Raw genomic sequence first — 19,217 nt, 5'->3', positions numbered from 1 at the left:
CGATTATTTACTTCATTAAAACATTCGCAAACATAACAATGAAATTATTATTATGGTACGGCGTGTCCTGAGGTACGCGTCTACATTATGTACAATACTTAAATCAGTTACACTTATAATTTAAGTACTATCACTTTCTTGCAGTCCTTTATGTACAGTTGTTTGTTATTTTAATATTCCTCATAAAAAATAAACATTATCAAATACCTAAAATGAATTTAGTTAAAATAAACATTTCGTTTTTTTAATCTCCTAAGTGATATTTATAATTTTTTTTTCAAACAAATAAAAAAATTTAACCATAACAATCTAAAAATATAAAGAAATATAATTTATCTAGATAACTAATTAACTATTTACAAGTAAGATACATGTTACAAAATATCATTCACTCGTGCATCCCTTACTTAATTTTATCTCTTGAGAACTAGCCCTTTTACTTACATTAGATAACCTCATATGACTAACACTTTGATCTGACTACAACTAACTATTGCCACATTGATATCGAAAATATAAGGCAACATTGAATTTATTACATAGTAAGAGTATGGTAACACCAAAATACTTTCAATGTTATATGAAATGTATTAATCAGTTATAATGGAGAATATTGTTCTCAACTTTTAAAATATTAATAGTACAATATCCATCTAAAACCTTCTTTAGCAAAAATTATGAGTAAAAAAGTTTATAAGATATTTTCCTTCTGTGTCATTTGCGTCAAGAAAGGATATACCATATATTTTAATAACCTTGACAAAAAATATCAAAAATGGATATTACATTTTTTTTCACAAATGAAATAATAGGATTTAAAGTTATTAAGATATATTGATTTGATGCTACAAAGTACACGGTACAGATATTTCAAGACATAAATATATTTTTAAGGATGCAGAGTACAGTTGGCTAAATTTTTTTTATAAAAAAAAGTATAATAAAAATTAATCACTACCTATGAGATGTGACAATGCTTCGACTTCATGATCAGAAATTAACAAAAAACAAATACACTTAAAACAGCACAACCATTTTCCTTTGACAGATAATTATTCCAAGGAAATTAATATTCCTATACTTAATTCATAGATGAAATCAGATCTGTCATTAATATATAGAAAAGATGCTAGTGATTCGAGCTCTTTCATTTAACAAAACACTATGAGGCCACATTCTAAAAACAAGCAAAACTCGGGAATCACCTGCTTACCTTAAAATAATAAACTAGTGTCCGGTTTCTATAAACTATCCGTCTTTAGAATTTTTACATACTTCATATTGAGTTTAGGTAAAAAATCTATTTCTAGTGAGCAAAACAAGAAAGTTTTTGAAACCGACAATAACGCATTTACATCAATAAATTTTATTATTTCAAATTAGGAATTTATCTGTCAGTTCTAAAATTAAAACAGGTGGACCCGTATTACAAAGAAAAAACCTAATATTATGTCATATTTTCTATATATCTGCCTGTTTTAATCATGTGACTGATTAAATGGCAACATGGGCAGGAAATTGAGTGAGACCTTAAAAAGTTTTTATTACTCTAGCAAACTTCGAGTTGGTCTTGTCACATGATTTGTAAATCGGGGTCGTCTATTAATTACGTAAGGCTCAAAAGGTTCAGAAAAACGATGAAATATCACGAGTGGATGGGGCTGTAATGAGATATCAAGTGTATTTATTTTTCGTTGAATGTGCGATTTTTAAACCAAACAAAGAATCCAAGAACACCTTGCAACTTTAATGTCTAGTAATTTGTATAATGATGCTTAATTTTCTAAAATTTAATCAGATTTAACCTGTATTTAAAGATAATATTCTGATAATTTCAGTATAATTTTCACAAAAAATATGATTTTAGGGTATGGGTTAGTCAAAAACTTCACCAATACCACAATTCACCAAGGAGGGTAGAGGATTAAAAAGTTGCTAAAAAAGCAGAAATAATGTTGAAAAAATGTTGAAAAAATTAATGGACGACCCCATACAGCTTTTACATACATTAACAACATCTTACTTATAATTTACTTGTACTCATCGTCACCTTCAAAGTCTCCAACTTCTTCCTCTGCTTCTTGTTGCTGTTGTTGTTGCTGGACTAACGCTAAGGGTCCTTTCTTGTACGCTGTCATTTCCTGTAAATAAAGTTTAAGCATAATTACAAGAGACTAAGATGAGTCAATATTTTATTACTGTAATGATGACAGATTGTGGTTAACTACGGGTACCTTACAAAATTGTTTGTAATTTCAAATTTATTAACTTTGTAAGATCACTTGTAAGTTAAAAACGAAGAAATGAGTCCTTATTATTTACGGTCTATCATATATTATAGCAAATTAAATCAAAAGAAAATTCAATTGTGAACATTAGTATGAAATGATTTTAATTATCAATTATACTGTATGACCTAATATTATTTTAACTTAAACAATTACAGAAAAACATTTTTAACAAATTTCAATAAAATATTTGATTGTAGTTTATCTGATACATTTGACTAGACTGTGTATTTATAAAAGCCGTTTTTTATACTATAAAGTCGTAATAGTAGTCGTCGTGTCAAGATACGGTCCAACTGATGTTAAGCGGTTACCATAACTTATGACTCCTGCAACACCAGGAGCATTGCAAGCACCTTGCCAACCCGGCCCACGACCCTTGGAGCGCTGGTTACCTTAATCACCACAGAAACAACACTATTTGAGAGCAGTTTTATTCAGCTGTGATCTTCTGTGAGATAGAGGTACTTCCCCAGTTGGGCTGCCCTAGTATTTGATCATTTCTTGCTGTTCCCTACCCTCAATATAGCCTTTCCCTTTTTACTGTCAAATCTCTATAAAAAGTTAATATAACAAAACAAAGTCGTAATAATAAATACACGCCATACACTCAACTGCTCTCACTATGATTTACTCCTGTGGCCGAGGTCCGGAAACACTCAAAATATACAAACACCAATGCCCAGACCTCAGTAAACATCTGGCCAATACAAATGCAACAGCCATAAAGTCAGTGTAGTGAATGTTGCGCTAACCCATCGTCAAAAAGATAGTAACGCCGTCGTAAAGTTTTACATAGATAACACAGTATTAGCAAAGTTTCTCAGATACATACCCTATCATATCTGGCCTTGTCTTGTTCACTAAGAGCCTCGTACTTGGACTTAGTTTCAGGATCAGCGGCAGCCCAGCGTTTTCCGAGCTCCTTGGCTATGTCACCCATGGTATACTCGGGGTTGTTGGCCTTCACCTTCGAACGCTCGTGGTTACAGAACCAGAAGAACGCTGACCTGTTGGATTAGATATTATTATTGGTTTGAATCACATTTTAAGTACATCAAAAAAAAAATTTGTGATGGGGAAGCTCATTTTCTGTCAACCGATGGAATATTGTATTCAGTATCTATACATCCGTACAAATAAATAAAATTGGTGTCTGTTTGTAATATTAAAATAACCGCCTTTTACTAAATGCATTTTTGTCTGTCTGTCTATCTGTTTGTTCCGGCTAATCTCTAAAACGGCTGGATCTATTTTGACGGGAACTTCACTGGCAGATAGCTGATGTAATAAAGAGTAACTTGGGCTTTTTTTATTTTAGAAATTAACTTATTTTATAACTCTGCAAACTGAACAATTATTTTTTTTTTTTAATTCGACGCGGAGGAAGTCGCGGGCACAGGTAATTTTTAAATAAAAAAAGGGAAAAGATTAAACAAGATTTTTATTTAATTGAGAAATGTTTACATTAGTGTTTGGGTTTTTATGCAGTTTGTTTGTTTATTATTTAACCAAAGAATAATTTTGCTAATAAGATTAACAAGCAGGTGCAAAACTAAACTCATCCTAAAAGTACTAATTAAATTTACTCTTGCTGTTAGATGAAATCTGTGCCTCCCGTGACAAGGGAAGCTAGTCGAAAATTATCATTTAACAGGAGAGCAAACTGACAACCATTCTGGTGTAATGGTGGGTGTCCCGTGTCAGTAGGGCCTAAACACCGACGGTCGCCGGTTCGACTCCTGCTCGTAATAGATATTTGTGTTAATAGAAATATTTATTTCCGGTCTAGTTTTTAATTAATTATTATTATATAAATATATATGTAATTAATTTAATTATATGTGCTAAACTTGCGTTGTTGATTGCGCACTACTACCGACATATTTTTCTTAGACTACTTTTATTAAAGGTTGCCTGGAAGAGATCGCTTTAAGCGATAAGGCCGCCTTTGCATACAATATTTGTTTTTGTATCTAATCGTTCTAAAATGTATCTTCTTTTTTGTGTGTGCAATAAAGTTTAATAAATAAAATAAATAAATATAATCAGGTAAACGTGACCATAACTCACAGCGATCGTTTGGGTGCGTTGGGGTCCTTGAGTTGCGAACGCTTGCGCCCGCGCACCTTCACATCCTTAGGAGGCACATAGTTTTGCATTTGCAAGTCGTATCTCTTTTTGTCCTGCTCTGCCATCTCATGGAATCTCTGCTTCTCCTTCTCTGACATTGTCTATGGAAATTAAATTTGTGTACAACAAGATTTGCATTGATTTGTTTTTTTTTTACGAGTTGGTGTGGCCCACATGATGCTAAGCGGCTACCGTAGTCTATAGACGCTTGCCACCAAAAGCATCGTAAGCGCGTTACCGACCCTACACCTGACCCTGCCCGGGCGCTCTGCCCACCTTACTGACCACAGGAACACACTATTTGAGACAAGTATTTTATATAGACACAAAGACACAGACAGTAATAAGTTTCGCATAATTGTTATAGACACAAACCTTTTTTTTGTTTTTTGAATTTAAAAGTAGATACAGTGACTAGCATAACAATATTATATATAATGTTTACTGCTAAAATAAGATACATAAAATAACAAATAAACATAAAATACAAAACGGTTTCTGTTTTTTATACTCAAAGATGGTATAAGTAATATATGTATTGTTATTATATTAAAAGTACTAATAACAACAATTTATGTATCATCACACAGGTACACTTACATTCCACCTCTCAGCACATTTCTTAGAAAATGCAGCAAATATAACGTTTTCTTCTGGATGTTTTTTCTTATGTTCTTCCCGGCAGGTTTGGACGAAAAACGCGTAAGCTGTCATTCTTCCACGTGGCTTATTATTTGCCCTTGCGCGAGGCATTCTGCCTTTATTTGTTGCTTGTGCCAACAGAGCCTGCTGTTGCGCTTGTTGCTGCAATTCCTACAAAAGTATTGTTTGTTAAAATCTAATATTCTAGTTCTTCATCATAATTAGAATAAATATATAATATATAAATATATATATATACATTCACATACAAGACAATCAAAATACAAAAAAATACTTTATATTTTTATTTATAATTATATTTTTAAAAACTATTTATTATTTATTTATTTAATTATAACACAATGCATTATGTTATCATTGTTATAATGCTTAAAAAATATTTTTATAAATACAAAATTCAGTGATTAAGCTTTTTTTTTATCTGGTTTCTTTTAAGATTTTTATACTTACATTTGTATTTTACTCAATCAATATGAACTAATAAAAAATTAAACTAATATAATTTGTATTTATCATCTTTATCTTAGTTTTTGTTAATATTTTAAGACTTTTATTAGTTCAGAAATAAGACATCTTTACATATTAGGCGTAAATAAATTGACACCAAAAATGTATAGGATCCTTTTGAAGTACAGCTCATTTTAAGTCGGTGTACATAGGTTATCGTGTAAGCTTAATGAAAGTTACCATACGAAGTTGCGGGTATAAATTAGTTGTTAATATTGTCTATGATTCAAATAGGGGCTCTAGTCTGTTCTAGTTTTAACAAAGATATTATTTTAAGTACCCAAGTTTTTTAACTTTCTACTAGGAAAAAATATGTAACTGAAAACTTTTTTAACTAGACAATACCAATGAATTATAGTATTTAAAATAGACATGTGATAAACAACATAAAATTATTAGAAATACCAAAGGAGTATTACCTGTAATGTAGCAGATTGCCTCTGAAGAGCAGCCTGAATTTGTTGTTGCTGTGCTACTTGTATTTGTTCTTGCAGATTTTGTTGCTGTTGCTGTAGTGATTGAGCTACTTGTTGTTGTAAAGCTGCCTGTGCCTGTACTATAGCTTGAGCCTGTGCTTGGCTCACTTGCAACTGTAAACTTTGTTGTGGATTCTGCTGATCAACTTGTTGCTGCTGCTGCTGCTGCTGTTGTTGCTGTTGCTGCTGCTGCTGTTGTTGTTGTTGCTGTTGCTGCAGCATTTGCTGCAAAGTTTGTTGATTTTGTTGCTGTAGAGCTTGTTGCAAACTTTGCTGCTGCTGTTGTTGTTGCTGCAAGTGCTGTTGTAACTGATTTTGTTGAATTTGATGTTGCTCTTGAGCCTGTTGTAAAGTTTGATGGCTCTGTTGTATACCGTTAGCTTGTTGATTGCTTTGATCTGAGTCAGGACTTGGCTGGTTTTGTCCCTAAAAAAAATATAATTGTAAATGATTCATTAGTGTACTATTATCATCAGTTTTAAAAATAAAATAAATAGCTAATTAATTCATATTTATTTAGTTTATAAATTTTGCAGAAAACCTTGATATTTTACTGAAAAAATCACATAATTATACTTTCATCAAACCCATTTTAATCACAAAATATCAGAGTCGATTGCAAAAAAAAATAATTTTTTAATTTAATTAGTTATTTATTTTGCAAGAATATGGTATACAAGTTGTCAAATTACATAGTTAGCCAACATATTCTACCGATTTTCGGTGTGCAAATTTTTTTTTAAATGTAGCATAAATAGTTCATTTTAATTTATAAAGTCAAAACACAAATCATGTCAATAGGATAGATAAATTATTATTATAAATAAATTATTTACTATAAAGTTTATTCATGATAGATGTTGATGAATAATAACACCTAGGTTTTTTACATTTTCACTATATGGCATCGCAAACCCTATAAAAATTATAGTTGAAATTTATATATTTGTGTAAGTAATTTAAAACCACCTAAACTAAAACTCTTAGTCTTAGTTGGATTTATTACTTAGCCGTAAACTTCACTCCATGTAGTAATAACTAATACTAACTAATAGCTGTAATACATCACCATTTATATGTGATATACATTGGGGCAAGTCACAATAGAGTGAGAGTATATTTGGAGATCATCTGCGTAGAGATAGTAGAGAGAATTTATAATGTTAGAAATTAAATTAAGAAATATAGGAAATAAGAGGGGAGAGCACACCACCCTGAGGGACATTGGAGGGCATTGACCAATGATCAACATAAAAATTAATCATTCACTTTAATTCACTGCCGGCTCCCTGCAAGTAACTTTGAAACCAGTCGTTGCCTCAGGCGATATGTTAAGAGAATGCCTAATATCGCAGAGAATGTCAAAGTTTACAGTATTGAAAGCATTACTGAAATCATTCTTCTGCTTGAATTTTCTAATATCAAGAGTAATCCACGTAGCTGGGTGATGTTTTATCCTTACAGATCGAATAGGTGCATGTACATCATATAATTGAATAAGTATAGTTGAAAACAGCTACTTGGTCGTTGACTGTATCTGCAGAGTTAACAGCAGACCACTTGGCACATTATGGAGTCTACTCCATAATGTTGCAGCGAAAATCAAGAGATCCATAGATCCATTCCCAAAATTAGACTGCAGAAAAATTCTTTATTTGAGTTTAGGTTTGATTTTATACGATAGATACAATAAATCGTGAAAAGAGAATGCATCATCAGCACATTGACCATGTTTTTCAACGGTAGAGACATAATGATGTCTATAATTTAGTTTGCTCGTAAACTAAAAAAACCGACTTCAATGACATCGACTAGTAAGTACAACGTGGGGACAAAGTACAAGATTACTCAAAAACTAGTCATCAGATCTCAATAAAATTTAAATAAGACCACATGACAAGCATTGACGACGCGTTGGCGCAATGGTGTGACCGTTTTGCACTGGTTTGTGGCTGTTGCGCTGGCGGTTGCGGGTTCGAACCCCGCACATGAGAAACATTTGTGTTGGCCACACAGATGTTTGCTGTGATCTGGGTGTTTGTACAGCCCTTGTGGGTCGCCCACCGTGCCTCGGAAAGCACATTAAGCTGTCGGTCTCGGTCGTTATCATGTACACCTGATAGCGATCGACTCATAGCAGGGAATATATCCGCCAACCCGCATCGGAGCAGCGTGGTGGATTAAGCTCTGATCCTTTTCCTACGTGGGGAAAGAGGCCTATGCTCAGCAGGGGGATATTACAGACTGAAGCGCGAAGCGCGATAAGTATTAGCTTTCGATTAAAGTAAGAATCATCAAAATCAGTAAACCCAGTGAAGTGATGTGGCATATAATACAACGTAGGTCGACGAAAAAATAGTCAAGCAAATACTGATTATTAGATATAGCTCAAAAAGTACTAGTCAGATGTCAATTAAATTTAAGTGGGACCACATGACAGGAAACATTTTTTGATATAAAAAATTCATCGAAATCGGTCTACCCGGCCAAAAGTTCTGAGGTAACATACATAAAAAAAAAAATCGAATTGAGAACCTCCTCCTTTTTTGGAACTCGGTTAAAAAGAGAATGAACACATTTGGGAAAACATGAATAGCAAGTAAAGGTAGAGAATATGAAGATCTGATGCATTAATAAGAGTATTAAAGAGGGGAAAACCAGTAATCATTCTTTAGCTGTAAAATACACTAGGCACACTACATAGGCTGTAAAAGACACCGAGTAGGAGTTCGTATGTGGAAAAATCACCCCCACAAAAAGATATTCTCTTCTACCGGTCTGAGGTTGCGAGGTATCAATGATATTACAAATGATATTAGAGCAAATATATATTGCAATTCCCCACCAAACTAAATTATAATTCGTAGAGATCATTATAAACAGAAGAAATGACAACACTACTTAAATCATCAGAATCAGATAGTGATAAAAAAGTAATACCATCATCAATAAAAGACATTTATAAATATATTGTAATAAATAAATTAAAAAAAAATATATATATATTAAAATATATATTAAAATCTATATCCAAACAAAATATGGCCTATCTTTCAAGTTGGATCAAACATCACATGGTGTACAAATTCGATTAAAATCGGTTAAGTAGTTTAGGAGTCCATTGCAGACAAACAACGTGATACTTGATTTATATATTAAATTAAGATAATGAATGTCTTTCCTGTGGTGGAAAATTTCCATAAAGATTTAATAAATTATTTAAAGAAAAAAAGGCTATATAAAAAAGAATACATGCAGCTAAGCAGGCACCTTCAAATTTGTTACATTATCAATATGAAAAATTTGAATGCAATTGGAAAGGTATGAAATAAATTTCATATCATAAAATTATGTGCGTATATATTTACATGGCTTTCAATATATACATAAGTTTATATAATTGTGTTTGCAGGCAAACGAAAAAAAACCAACTTCAATCATATCAATAATTATATAATTATATAATACAACGTAGGTAGATGAAAAATTAGTCAAGTAAATACGCATTATCAACGATTACTCCAAAAATTGTAATCAGATCTCGATGAAATTAAATGTGACAATATGATAAACATCGGCTTTCGATTAAATTAAAAATTATCATAATCCGTACACCCAGTATAAAGTTATGCGAATTTTCGAGTTTCCCTCGATTTCTCTGGGATCCCATCATCAGGTCCTGGTTTCCATATCATGGACTATCTCACCTGGGATATCTCCTTTTCAACAAAAAAAGAATTATCAAAATCAGTTCATAAGCGACAAAGTTATCCCCGAAGATACATAAAATATATATATATAAATGAATGTTTGTCTGTATGTCCTTTATAGAATCGTAAACTATGCATTTGATCATGTCCATTATCTTCAGCAAAGTGTTGTGCATGAGCCCTCAAAGGTTTCTGAGTTGGTATGACCAAAAAATAAATTTTAAAAAAGCATAGCAACGCACACAGGGTACGGCAGTAAGCAGTAAATAACACATTTTTACATAAATAATATATAACAAAGTAATAGATAACACATTTCTTTAATGATGTATATAGATAATCTGAATTAATTACTTTAATTTGTTTAAACCTTAAATTATTTTTGTTGCCAATAGATTTTATTTTCCTAATAAGACACTAAAAATCTTGATCACTATTAACTTTATAGATCATATCATAAACTAATTTACAACAAATAAATATTGTTATTTTATATATTCAATGAACAGGTTAAAGAATTTTCTTTGAATTCTTTAACCTGTATTCTGTAACCTGTAACCAATATTTTATTAAAAATAAATATTGTAAATGCCAGGTTAAACAACTAAGTAAGACAAGACTAAAATATTTTATCATTCAAACAACTCTGATTGGACCTAAAGTTTTACCAACATTTTTACATCTACAATTATTGTGTAACAACTACTGTAGAACTTATAAGTATGTAAACAACTAAGTTTTGGTGGTCATTATAATTGCAAACATATTTTTGTATTTTTTATATCACTTTTATTTAACTAGATCACTAGTTCAAACACTAATGTATAGGTATTGCATAGAAATTTACTTCATTGAATACTTAGTTTATGTCATCTATCTATTAGTTTTTACTATATATTTGTATATTATTAAGTTATTAACAGTTGTTATAATTCAGTTAAATTAACATTAGTATAACTACAAAACTCTTACAATTAAATTGAACATTTGTTAAAATTTAATTACATTTTTCCAATATAATGGTATTTGCCATAATCATGACATTTTTATTTTTTATAGGGTATTTTGGGTAGGTCTTCAAAGCGATATTTCGTTTTAATATAGATATTTTACAGTTTTATTCAAAAAAATATATTTATTTTATATATTTTTTAATATATTATTAATTTAAGTAATTAAATATCTACTGTCAAGTATAGACAAAGGAAAACAACATCTTCCTATACACGCTGCTGTTTTTTACTACTATGTTAATAGAAGTTTTTATATATAGGTAATGTTGTGTTGTTATTTAATTTTTATATATATACTGTGATTCTCCTTTGTCTTAGGAGGCTTTTAGGATTTATATTGTGTTAAAAAGTATTGTATAATATACCGTCGGTGACGAAGTCTGCTGAGTTTCGACTGATCCGGAAGCATACCACCATGGTTGTTGCGGAGATTCCTCCCTGGTATTGGTACCAGTCATTAAACGATAATCAAAACCTGGTGACGAGGTACTGTCGCCACCAGAATTTGAAAATCCGCCAGTCATTTTGTAAGAGTATAATTGATGAGTAACCGTAGCGGTGCTCCTGGCAATCTCTTCATTAATTTGTTGTTGGTGCTGTAGTTCACCAGATCCACCCGGCCACCACGAGGCATCGTCGCGCGCACCCCAAGCGCCCCCCGTTGCGCCCCGTTCCCCCATATCACAATCGCCGCTTTCGGCTAACCAGTTTCTTTATTCCGCTTCAGCTGCCTTTAATTATTCTTTGTTTTGCAATGTTTTTGAAACCATATCCTTTGTAATAATTATTCGGAAAGCAATAAAAGCTCCTAGGTTTAATTTATTTTTAAAGCTTCTGTAGAACTGTTTTAATGAAACACTCAAGATACTCTACAACAAACTAAGTTTTCATCACAAAGAACCTATTTGTTTACGACTAAGGAATAATTTCATTACGGAATAAAATTTATGATCATCCAAAACACTTAAGTTCACTTAAAAAAAGCTACCGGCTCAAAAGTTTCACTCCACGCGCGTACGTTTTGTCTTCGTTCGTATTTAAGTCAATACATTTGGCAACGTCGCATCGTAGGACGCTAAACAAGTGCACAGTGGTGCCCCCAACGCGCAGCGGACGTTATAGAAAAATAAACGAAGAGAGACCGAACTTGCACGAAGTGGCAACAAGCCCGTCCAGCAACCGGTCAATAAGGCGATTAGCGCAGCCTCGTATTCTCGGTACCTCCATACCAAAATTATTTTTAATGTAATAGATGTATCACTTTTATGTAAATCAATATCGACACTATATACAATATACACTTTTTATTGTTGTGTTGTTTGTATTAAGTATTTAGTTATGTTAATTATTTTTTATACAGATGTAATATAAGGTTAATGATTTTTTTTAACTAGGTACTTAGGTATAGGTACCTCTTATTATTTCATATTCATCATCAAAAATTAAGTATTTTAATCTTGTAAAAATAAGTTTCAATTTATTTTTTTCTAATACAGAATTTCCCTTCTATTATTTAATTAATACTGATTTTAATTAAGAAAATATAATTCGTGCTTTTAGCACGATTTTTTATGACGATTTAGCTCAATTAACGGAGTTAATTATTTCTTGTTTTTTTATTATACATATTTAAAAAAATAATAATAAATTTAAATACGAAATACACAGACACGTATGTACATAATTATATACCTACCAATATTGATGTTGAAAATAAGCCCTAACGTATACGTTGGGTATTGAATAGTATTAATTTATTACGATTGTAATATTATTTACTAAACCAAATTAAAACTATCTATCATAGCATTATATCATATATTTATTGCAGTAATAAATAGTATAATTATACCCAAAGCTCTTATTTGGTTTAAATATTTATAGCCTTATAGGCAGACTAAAAATTTTTTATTAATTATTCAATATTTATATGCTCTTATTTATTATTTTTAACCAAAATAACCTCTTTATTTTTTTCTAAATCAAGTTCCTAATCTACTACACATATATACTAAAACCCTATCTCACCCATAAATGCTTAAATGTCTTTCTACCTATTTTCAATTAAAATTTCAACTCTCTCTCTTCTAGCCACAAAACAACACCCATATAAACTATATATTACCTTTATTCCCAAAAACCGCTACAACATGTAACTACATTTCAAACTCTCAAATTAAATAAGAACAAGATAGATAATTTGGTAAATCCAAAAGTCCACGCCTCCACGTTGTAATTATTAGATAATTAATTATTGAGTTTACCACGTCTAAAAATATAATATAGGTACAACTTAGTTACGTATGAGTTACTATTTTAAAGATGATAAAAAAAAAGAATTGTAAAAAATTGAGAATTTTTAGCCTTTATCTTCAATAGGCTTCTAAGTAAGTTAACAGTTTCTTGATATAAAAAACAGCCTATTTTTCAAGTATAATAATTCTCGCGTTATTTTGCAATCATTCGCACATCCAGAAAGTTGACGTCTAACATACTCCTAAAATTTATTTAATCGCTTTTTTACTATACTAGTATTCGAATAAGACTCCAAATGATATTTAATTTGTATTATCACTTCAGCCTGTCGCAGTCCACCGCTGGACATAGGACTCCCCAAGTTAATTCTTGTGTTACTAAGGCCGCTGCCTCGAATCTTGCGGACAGCGGAGAGGCGGCGGCAGCGACGCAGGGGCGGCAGGATCTTACGCTGAAAATCAAATGGACTGGCCCTCGAAAACAGCGGCGTGGAGCGGCGCGGTGGCGGGCAACGAGCGGTGCATTCCGGTTAAGCGGGCACAAAAAAATACCCGTCTTTAACTTCAAGATGTCAAACGATGTTTACATCCTGAGGCACTGACCACTCTTACTTCTCGACCTCCGGTGACTGAACTCGACAACCGTCCAACGGGTGAAGAATTCCTTCTTGCTATCCGAAACCTGAAATAAGGCAAGAGCACAGGTCCTGACAACTTACCAGCTAAATTAGTGCGACTTGCTATGTTTCATCTCCCCTGTACGCTCTATTACAGCGCTGCTGGGATGAGGAAACCATACCTCAAGACATGAGGGATTCCGAGATAGTTATCTTGTATAAGGGCAAAGGAGACAGAAGTGACTGTAACAATTACAGGGGTATATCTCTACTGAGTATTGCGGGAAATGCATTTGCGAAAGTTGTTTTGAGAAGACTGGACATGTTAGCCGCTAGGATCTACCCAGAGACAGTGTAGGTTCAGACCTAGCCAATCTACCACTGATATGATTTTTACCCTTCGTCAACTGCAGGAGAAATGTCGAGAACACCAAGTACCGCTATACATGGCCTTTGTCGATTTAAATAAGGTATTTGTCACCGAGAGTAGGGATGAGAAAAAGTTCTTGCCGTCCACGTAGAGTTCATACGAAAAGGGCGATCAAAACAGTAAGGAGAAGAATTCGAAGAAATCCTGTCCGAAAGCAAGAGATTTTATCTTTTATTATTTATAGACTTTTTGTACGTGTTTTTTGTATAAAATGGATTAAAATTAATGAAATACTATTCACTTTTATTTAGCACTTAAATCGAAGCGAACTTTGAAGATTCCTTAGAACACTAAAATGAAAACCATAATTATAGGCTGTTCTCTTATTAATTTCTACTAGCAGGTCCGACTGACGTTGTCCAGTCTTGCGGTTTTTAACGTGTAAAAAGTTAAAATAACCGTTACGATTTTGAATAATTCCAATATTGTATGCAATTTAGTTAGTTTTTATTATAAAAGCACCTTATACAAAGTATTTGAAAAGTTTATAAAAAAACCAGGACCAGCAGGCCTAGCATGCGCGCCACGACAAAATTTTATCTACCCCTTTTCTCGTATTATCTCTCTATGTCTACAGTAGCTAACATGCGTGCACGCGATACTCTTCTCGTTATGTCAATGGAAGAGATAATCATTAAATTTTAGTGATCTGTGATATTTATCTCTACGGAAGCTAACATGACATCGTAATTTTGTCGAATTTTGTCGTTTTAGGAAGAGAAACTTCTCGTTTTCAATATTATCGACGAGAAAGACGATAAATAAAAAATAAATAAAACCGGGTGCCTATTTTTTGTATACCATGGCGTTTCCCTATTATAATTATATAATTTCGGTATACGAAGAGCGGGAAATGAGAAAAGTCGAGTGAAGTGTGCCATATAATGACACAAAAAACGTATTTGCGCCCTGTTGCTTCTTATTCTAAATAATAATAATAATAATACTTTATTTCAGACCAAAGTATAAGTCCATATTGGGTTAGTACAACAAGACAAGACAACATTCAGAATAAAAAACAAAACAAAATTATATTAAAAAAATCAATAAGTAAAAATAAAATTAAATAGAATAAAAGTAAAATCCATGATCAAAAAAAAAAATTCAAAAATTAAAAAAAATTTAAAAATTAAAAAAAAAAAAAAAAATACAATGCGTGATAGAATTACAATTATCTAATGTGCGACAAGATATAAAGCACAACACGAGCATATTGTTTTACATATATAATTAAATTCATTTACTTACGCCGTTTTATTTTCCATATTAGATTTTTTAAATTAGATATACACTTTTTATCTTAGCCAAAAGGCCGAGAACATTGTTAAATAAAACATGTGTCACTCGTTTGAAATTATACAAACTTTGGCTCATCCCGGTTTGGCACGATTGGTCAATAACCTTGTAAATTCAACTTTACGACATAAGAAATAAGAATGATATTCAGTTGTGATTATGGTTGATAATGTTTCTCTACTCGACAAGGCGAAGTCTTCGGAAGAGAATTTTGTCTCTCGTAGTGCGCATGTTAGGGTAATCGAGAAAATACTCGATGTAGACATTATCTCTCTCTCTCGTCAAGAGATATCTCGTTGTATGCATGCTAGGCCGGCTGGTCACCGGAACAGATTTTTAAAATTTAGCCCTTGAACTCGAACCCGCTTTCGAGCACAACGGCCTCCCACACCTGGCAGTGGAAATTTTCGAGACTGCCGTCTCCTCCATCTCCATGTCTGAACCGAACCCACGTAGAAAACAGAGGAGGACGATCGCTTCTTCCCCTCAGTACGGCCCTGAGAAGAGCCCTTTCTAGATTCGTACAAGTCGATGTCAAACTCGACGTTCGACTCGTCCAAACGACGGTCGGCCTCGGCTTTGCCCTGAGAAGGGCCGTCGACTTGGCCCTGAGAAGGGCCTTTGGTACGGGATCGTAATAGCATCGCGTCAAAATATTCGTGAAGCACACAAAACAATCGATCACCCAAGTAATATTCAGTCACCCGCCTGCCACCTGCGTTACCGGGTTCAAGACGGAGTCCAAGGGACACGACAAGGATGTACTTAACAAACACTTGGGGACTCCCCCAATTTATTCAGTCCTGCCATAACCCTTTTTTGTGCAAATAAAAATTATTCTAATAATTGTTTGCAAGCAAACGAAAAAAAAACGACTTCAATTATATCGACAGGTAATACAACTTAAGTAGACGAAAAAACAGTCAAGTAATTACGCATTATCCAAGATTACTCCAAAAGTTGTAATCAGATCTCGATGAAATTTAAATGTGGCCACATGATAAGCATCAGCTTTCGATTAACTTAAAAATCATCAAAATCGGTACACCCCGTAAAAAGTTATTCGGATTTTTGAGAATTTTCGTCGATTTCTCTGGGATTCCATCATCAGATCCTGGTTTCCTTATCATGGTATCACACCAGGGATATCCCCTTTTCAACAAAAAAAGAATTATCAAAATCGGATCATAAACGACAAAGTTATCCCCGAACATACATAAAAAAATATATGTACCTATATACGGTCGAATTGAGTAACCTCCTCAAAAACAAAAAACAAAACAACTCCTTAAAACAAATATGTATAATGTGCGATCGTCGGCTTTAATAAAACTTTTTTTACCATTAGACCAGACGGCGCCATTGTATTAGAACTGTTGTTAATAAAGTGACGTTTTTTTTTTTAATTCAGCGCTCCGGACCACTAGTTTGCCGTCTCATAAAAACCAGCATATGTATTACGGAATATAATCGATTATAGTCATTACCGTCCATTCATCGCGTAAAAGGCAAATATCCGCAATATATTTTAGCTGACCTTTTTTTACGTTCTATTTTTCACATGCCTAGTACGTATGCTCAGCTTGAGCCGCCCATCGTGCTAGACTTGCGCCACCCCTTTCAGGGTACCGCCCTGCACCATGGCCCTTTTGACCCTAGTGTAAATACGCCCATGCATTAACATACATTATACTGCTGCATATACATCATTCTAATGCTACACTTACCCATTAGGCTTTTACATTTACTAAGGAGTTTTGGATTTCCTTTATCGAATTTAGACTGTCCTTAACAATGACAAAGGTCAACTCATTAGATGTGTTAAAATTTATTACTTCAATTTAGTACTAAATTAAATTAAAAAGTATAGTAATTAAAACGAAAACTTGTATTGTTAATTTATTTTTTTGCAAATTTTATTAACTGTAAAAAACTAACCGGTCCTCGTGTCTATTTTTATACAACGCAACATTTAACGAACAAAAGAAAATATGGAACTATCTTTTGTGTTGAATCGGATTTTTTAATTTTTAACTCAACGGCTGTGTGGTTACGGCAGTGAAGAATATAGCCACCCCATCTCTTCCCGTGGGTCTCGTAAGAGGCGACTAAGGGATAACACAGTTCCACTACCACCTTGGAACTTAAAAAGCCGACCGATGGCGGGCTGGCTTTGAAATACACAAGCCGAAGACGGGCAGCAGCGTCTTTGGAACTTATGGAGGCCTATGTCCAGCAGTGGACTGCGATAGGCTGAAATGATGATGATGATGAATATCTACATATTTATAGCGTATTTAGCAATTTTAAGACACTATTTGGATCTTTTTTTTTTTTTTACTACTTGCTCGATATCAGGGTATCTCGGTATATATAATATCGGCATCCGCAAATGCAGATCATCCGCATTAATATAAACTTCTGTCTGTATTAAAATATGATTAAAGAAAACATATTAAAATGTAATCGATTTTCATTCATTTATGAGCATAAAATGGGAAAAAAATGAATAACCCTGACATCCGTATTCAAGGATGATTGTCCCCAATAATCCGCATCCGCATCCGCATCTACATCCGCGGGTGTGAAAAATTTCACACACCATGCAAATGCAGATGTCTAGATTAATACGAATGATCCGCATTTGCGGATGCGGTTGCGAACATTCGCAACAACGCCAGAAACAAAGTTCACAAGATAGGTACATATTGCCAAAGTACCACGAAGTACACAACAATAAATTAACATAGAATATTTATTTTAGTAAATAGTACCACAGAAAAGTAAAAAAGTATAACAGAGAACACAACAAGACATACTTAACATTAATCAAGTGTAATAAATAAGTAACTAAAATAAATAGTTGAAAGACAAATTTTGTAATATGCACTTGTTATGGTTTGAGATTTGCATTCTTAGCGGCGCCGTCTGCGCAATCGTTCAAGTACCCTGATACCGTCTTGATTGACATGGGGTTTTTTTATCGAATTATAGAGGGTGTAAAGTCTCATAAAATGTTTGGACATGTCATTTTAATCGCAAACCAGTGACAAATTATTGCTTACGTTACGCTTTGATTTGGTAAGCGTTGTAAATCAAAGGGATCATTCTACTCTTTGTATCAAACAGGGGCAGATATAAGTTAGGTTAAGTTAATATGTAGGATTTAGTTTAAGTTATATGTAGTTTTAATAAAATCTTTAAAACATTTTCGTTGAATTTTAATTCTAAGTTCTCCGACGACGAGTTCCGTAATTCACTATATTATACATATTCAATACAATTTTACAAGTACAAAAATGTACGTAACCAGCAATTTGTAATTGTGTCTATGATATGACGTAGGTTAGTTATAGCTACTCACCTACTAATACTGATACTGAATTGTGTTATGTATAGTGTCACTTTACTTCGGCTCTCGGCAGCCATTTGCTTATAAAATTAGAATGTAAAACTATAAATACCGTACAAACTACATCACTAAACCACCACAATATTGATAATATCGATACTTTTTCGGAAACAAATGACATAACTTTTTTATTATAGAAAATAATAAAACTCACCGAGTTATATTTATTACAAACGAGCACACGATTTCAGCGCTTATTACGTAGGGAACTTCGTGTTCGTTTGTACTAATAAACACAACATTGACAATGTCAATGATAAAATGTTCCGATTGGTCAAAATTAAATTGCGCGCCTTATGGTGGCCAATCACTAATTTTGCTTCGGCTTTATTTTTTGTTTATACTTACGTATAACTACGCTGTCATACAGTAGTATTACATGAAATGCCTAACCCATGCAATAGTCGACCGTTTGCT

The 19,217-nt window shown here is 33.0% G+C and overlaps 1 protein-coding gene across 2 annotated transcripts; it reads right to left on the bottom strand.

Moving 5' to 3' along the window:
* Positions 1-1,726: 1,726 nt before the first annotated feature.
* LOC123670045 (high mobility group protein DSP1) lies at positions 1,727-19,040 on the bottom strand. 2 transcript variants are annotated; one of them, XM_045603553.1, is made up of 6 exons: positions 11,156-11,470; positions 6,011-6,493; positions 5,022-5,234; positions 4,362-4,522; positions 3,124-3,298; positions 1,727-2,141 (listed from the first exon to the last, which is right to left on the bottom strand). In XM_045603553.1, the coding sequence occupies exons 1-6, from the start codon at positions 11,468-11,470 to the stop codon at positions 2,031-2,033; spliced, it is 1,458 nt and encodes a 485-aa protein (XP_045459509.1). In that variant the 3' UTR covers positions 1,727-2,030. The 2 variants fall into 2 exon arrangements, 1 of the variants encoding a protein (XP_045459509.1); XR_006745860.1 differs by lacking the exons at positions 1,727-2,141; positions 3,124-3,298; positions 4,362-4,522; positions 5,022-5,234; positions 11,156-11,470 and adding an exon at positions 18,955-19,040 and having other exon boundaries at positions 6,412-6,493.
* Between the last annotated feature and the right edge of the window lie 177 nt (positions 19,041-19,217).

This window comes from Melitaea cinxia, chromosome 4 (genome assembly GCF_905220565.1).
Source record: "Melitaea cinxia chromosome 4, ilMelCinx1.1, whole genome shotgun sequence".
Classification (NCBI taxonomy): domain Eukaryota; kingdom Metazoa; phylum Arthropoda; class Insecta; order Lepidoptera; family Nymphalidae; genus Melitaea; species Melitaea cinxia.
The sequence above is the reverse complement of the archived record's forward strand: the minus strand, read 5'-3'. Positions and strand labels throughout refer to the sequence as shown.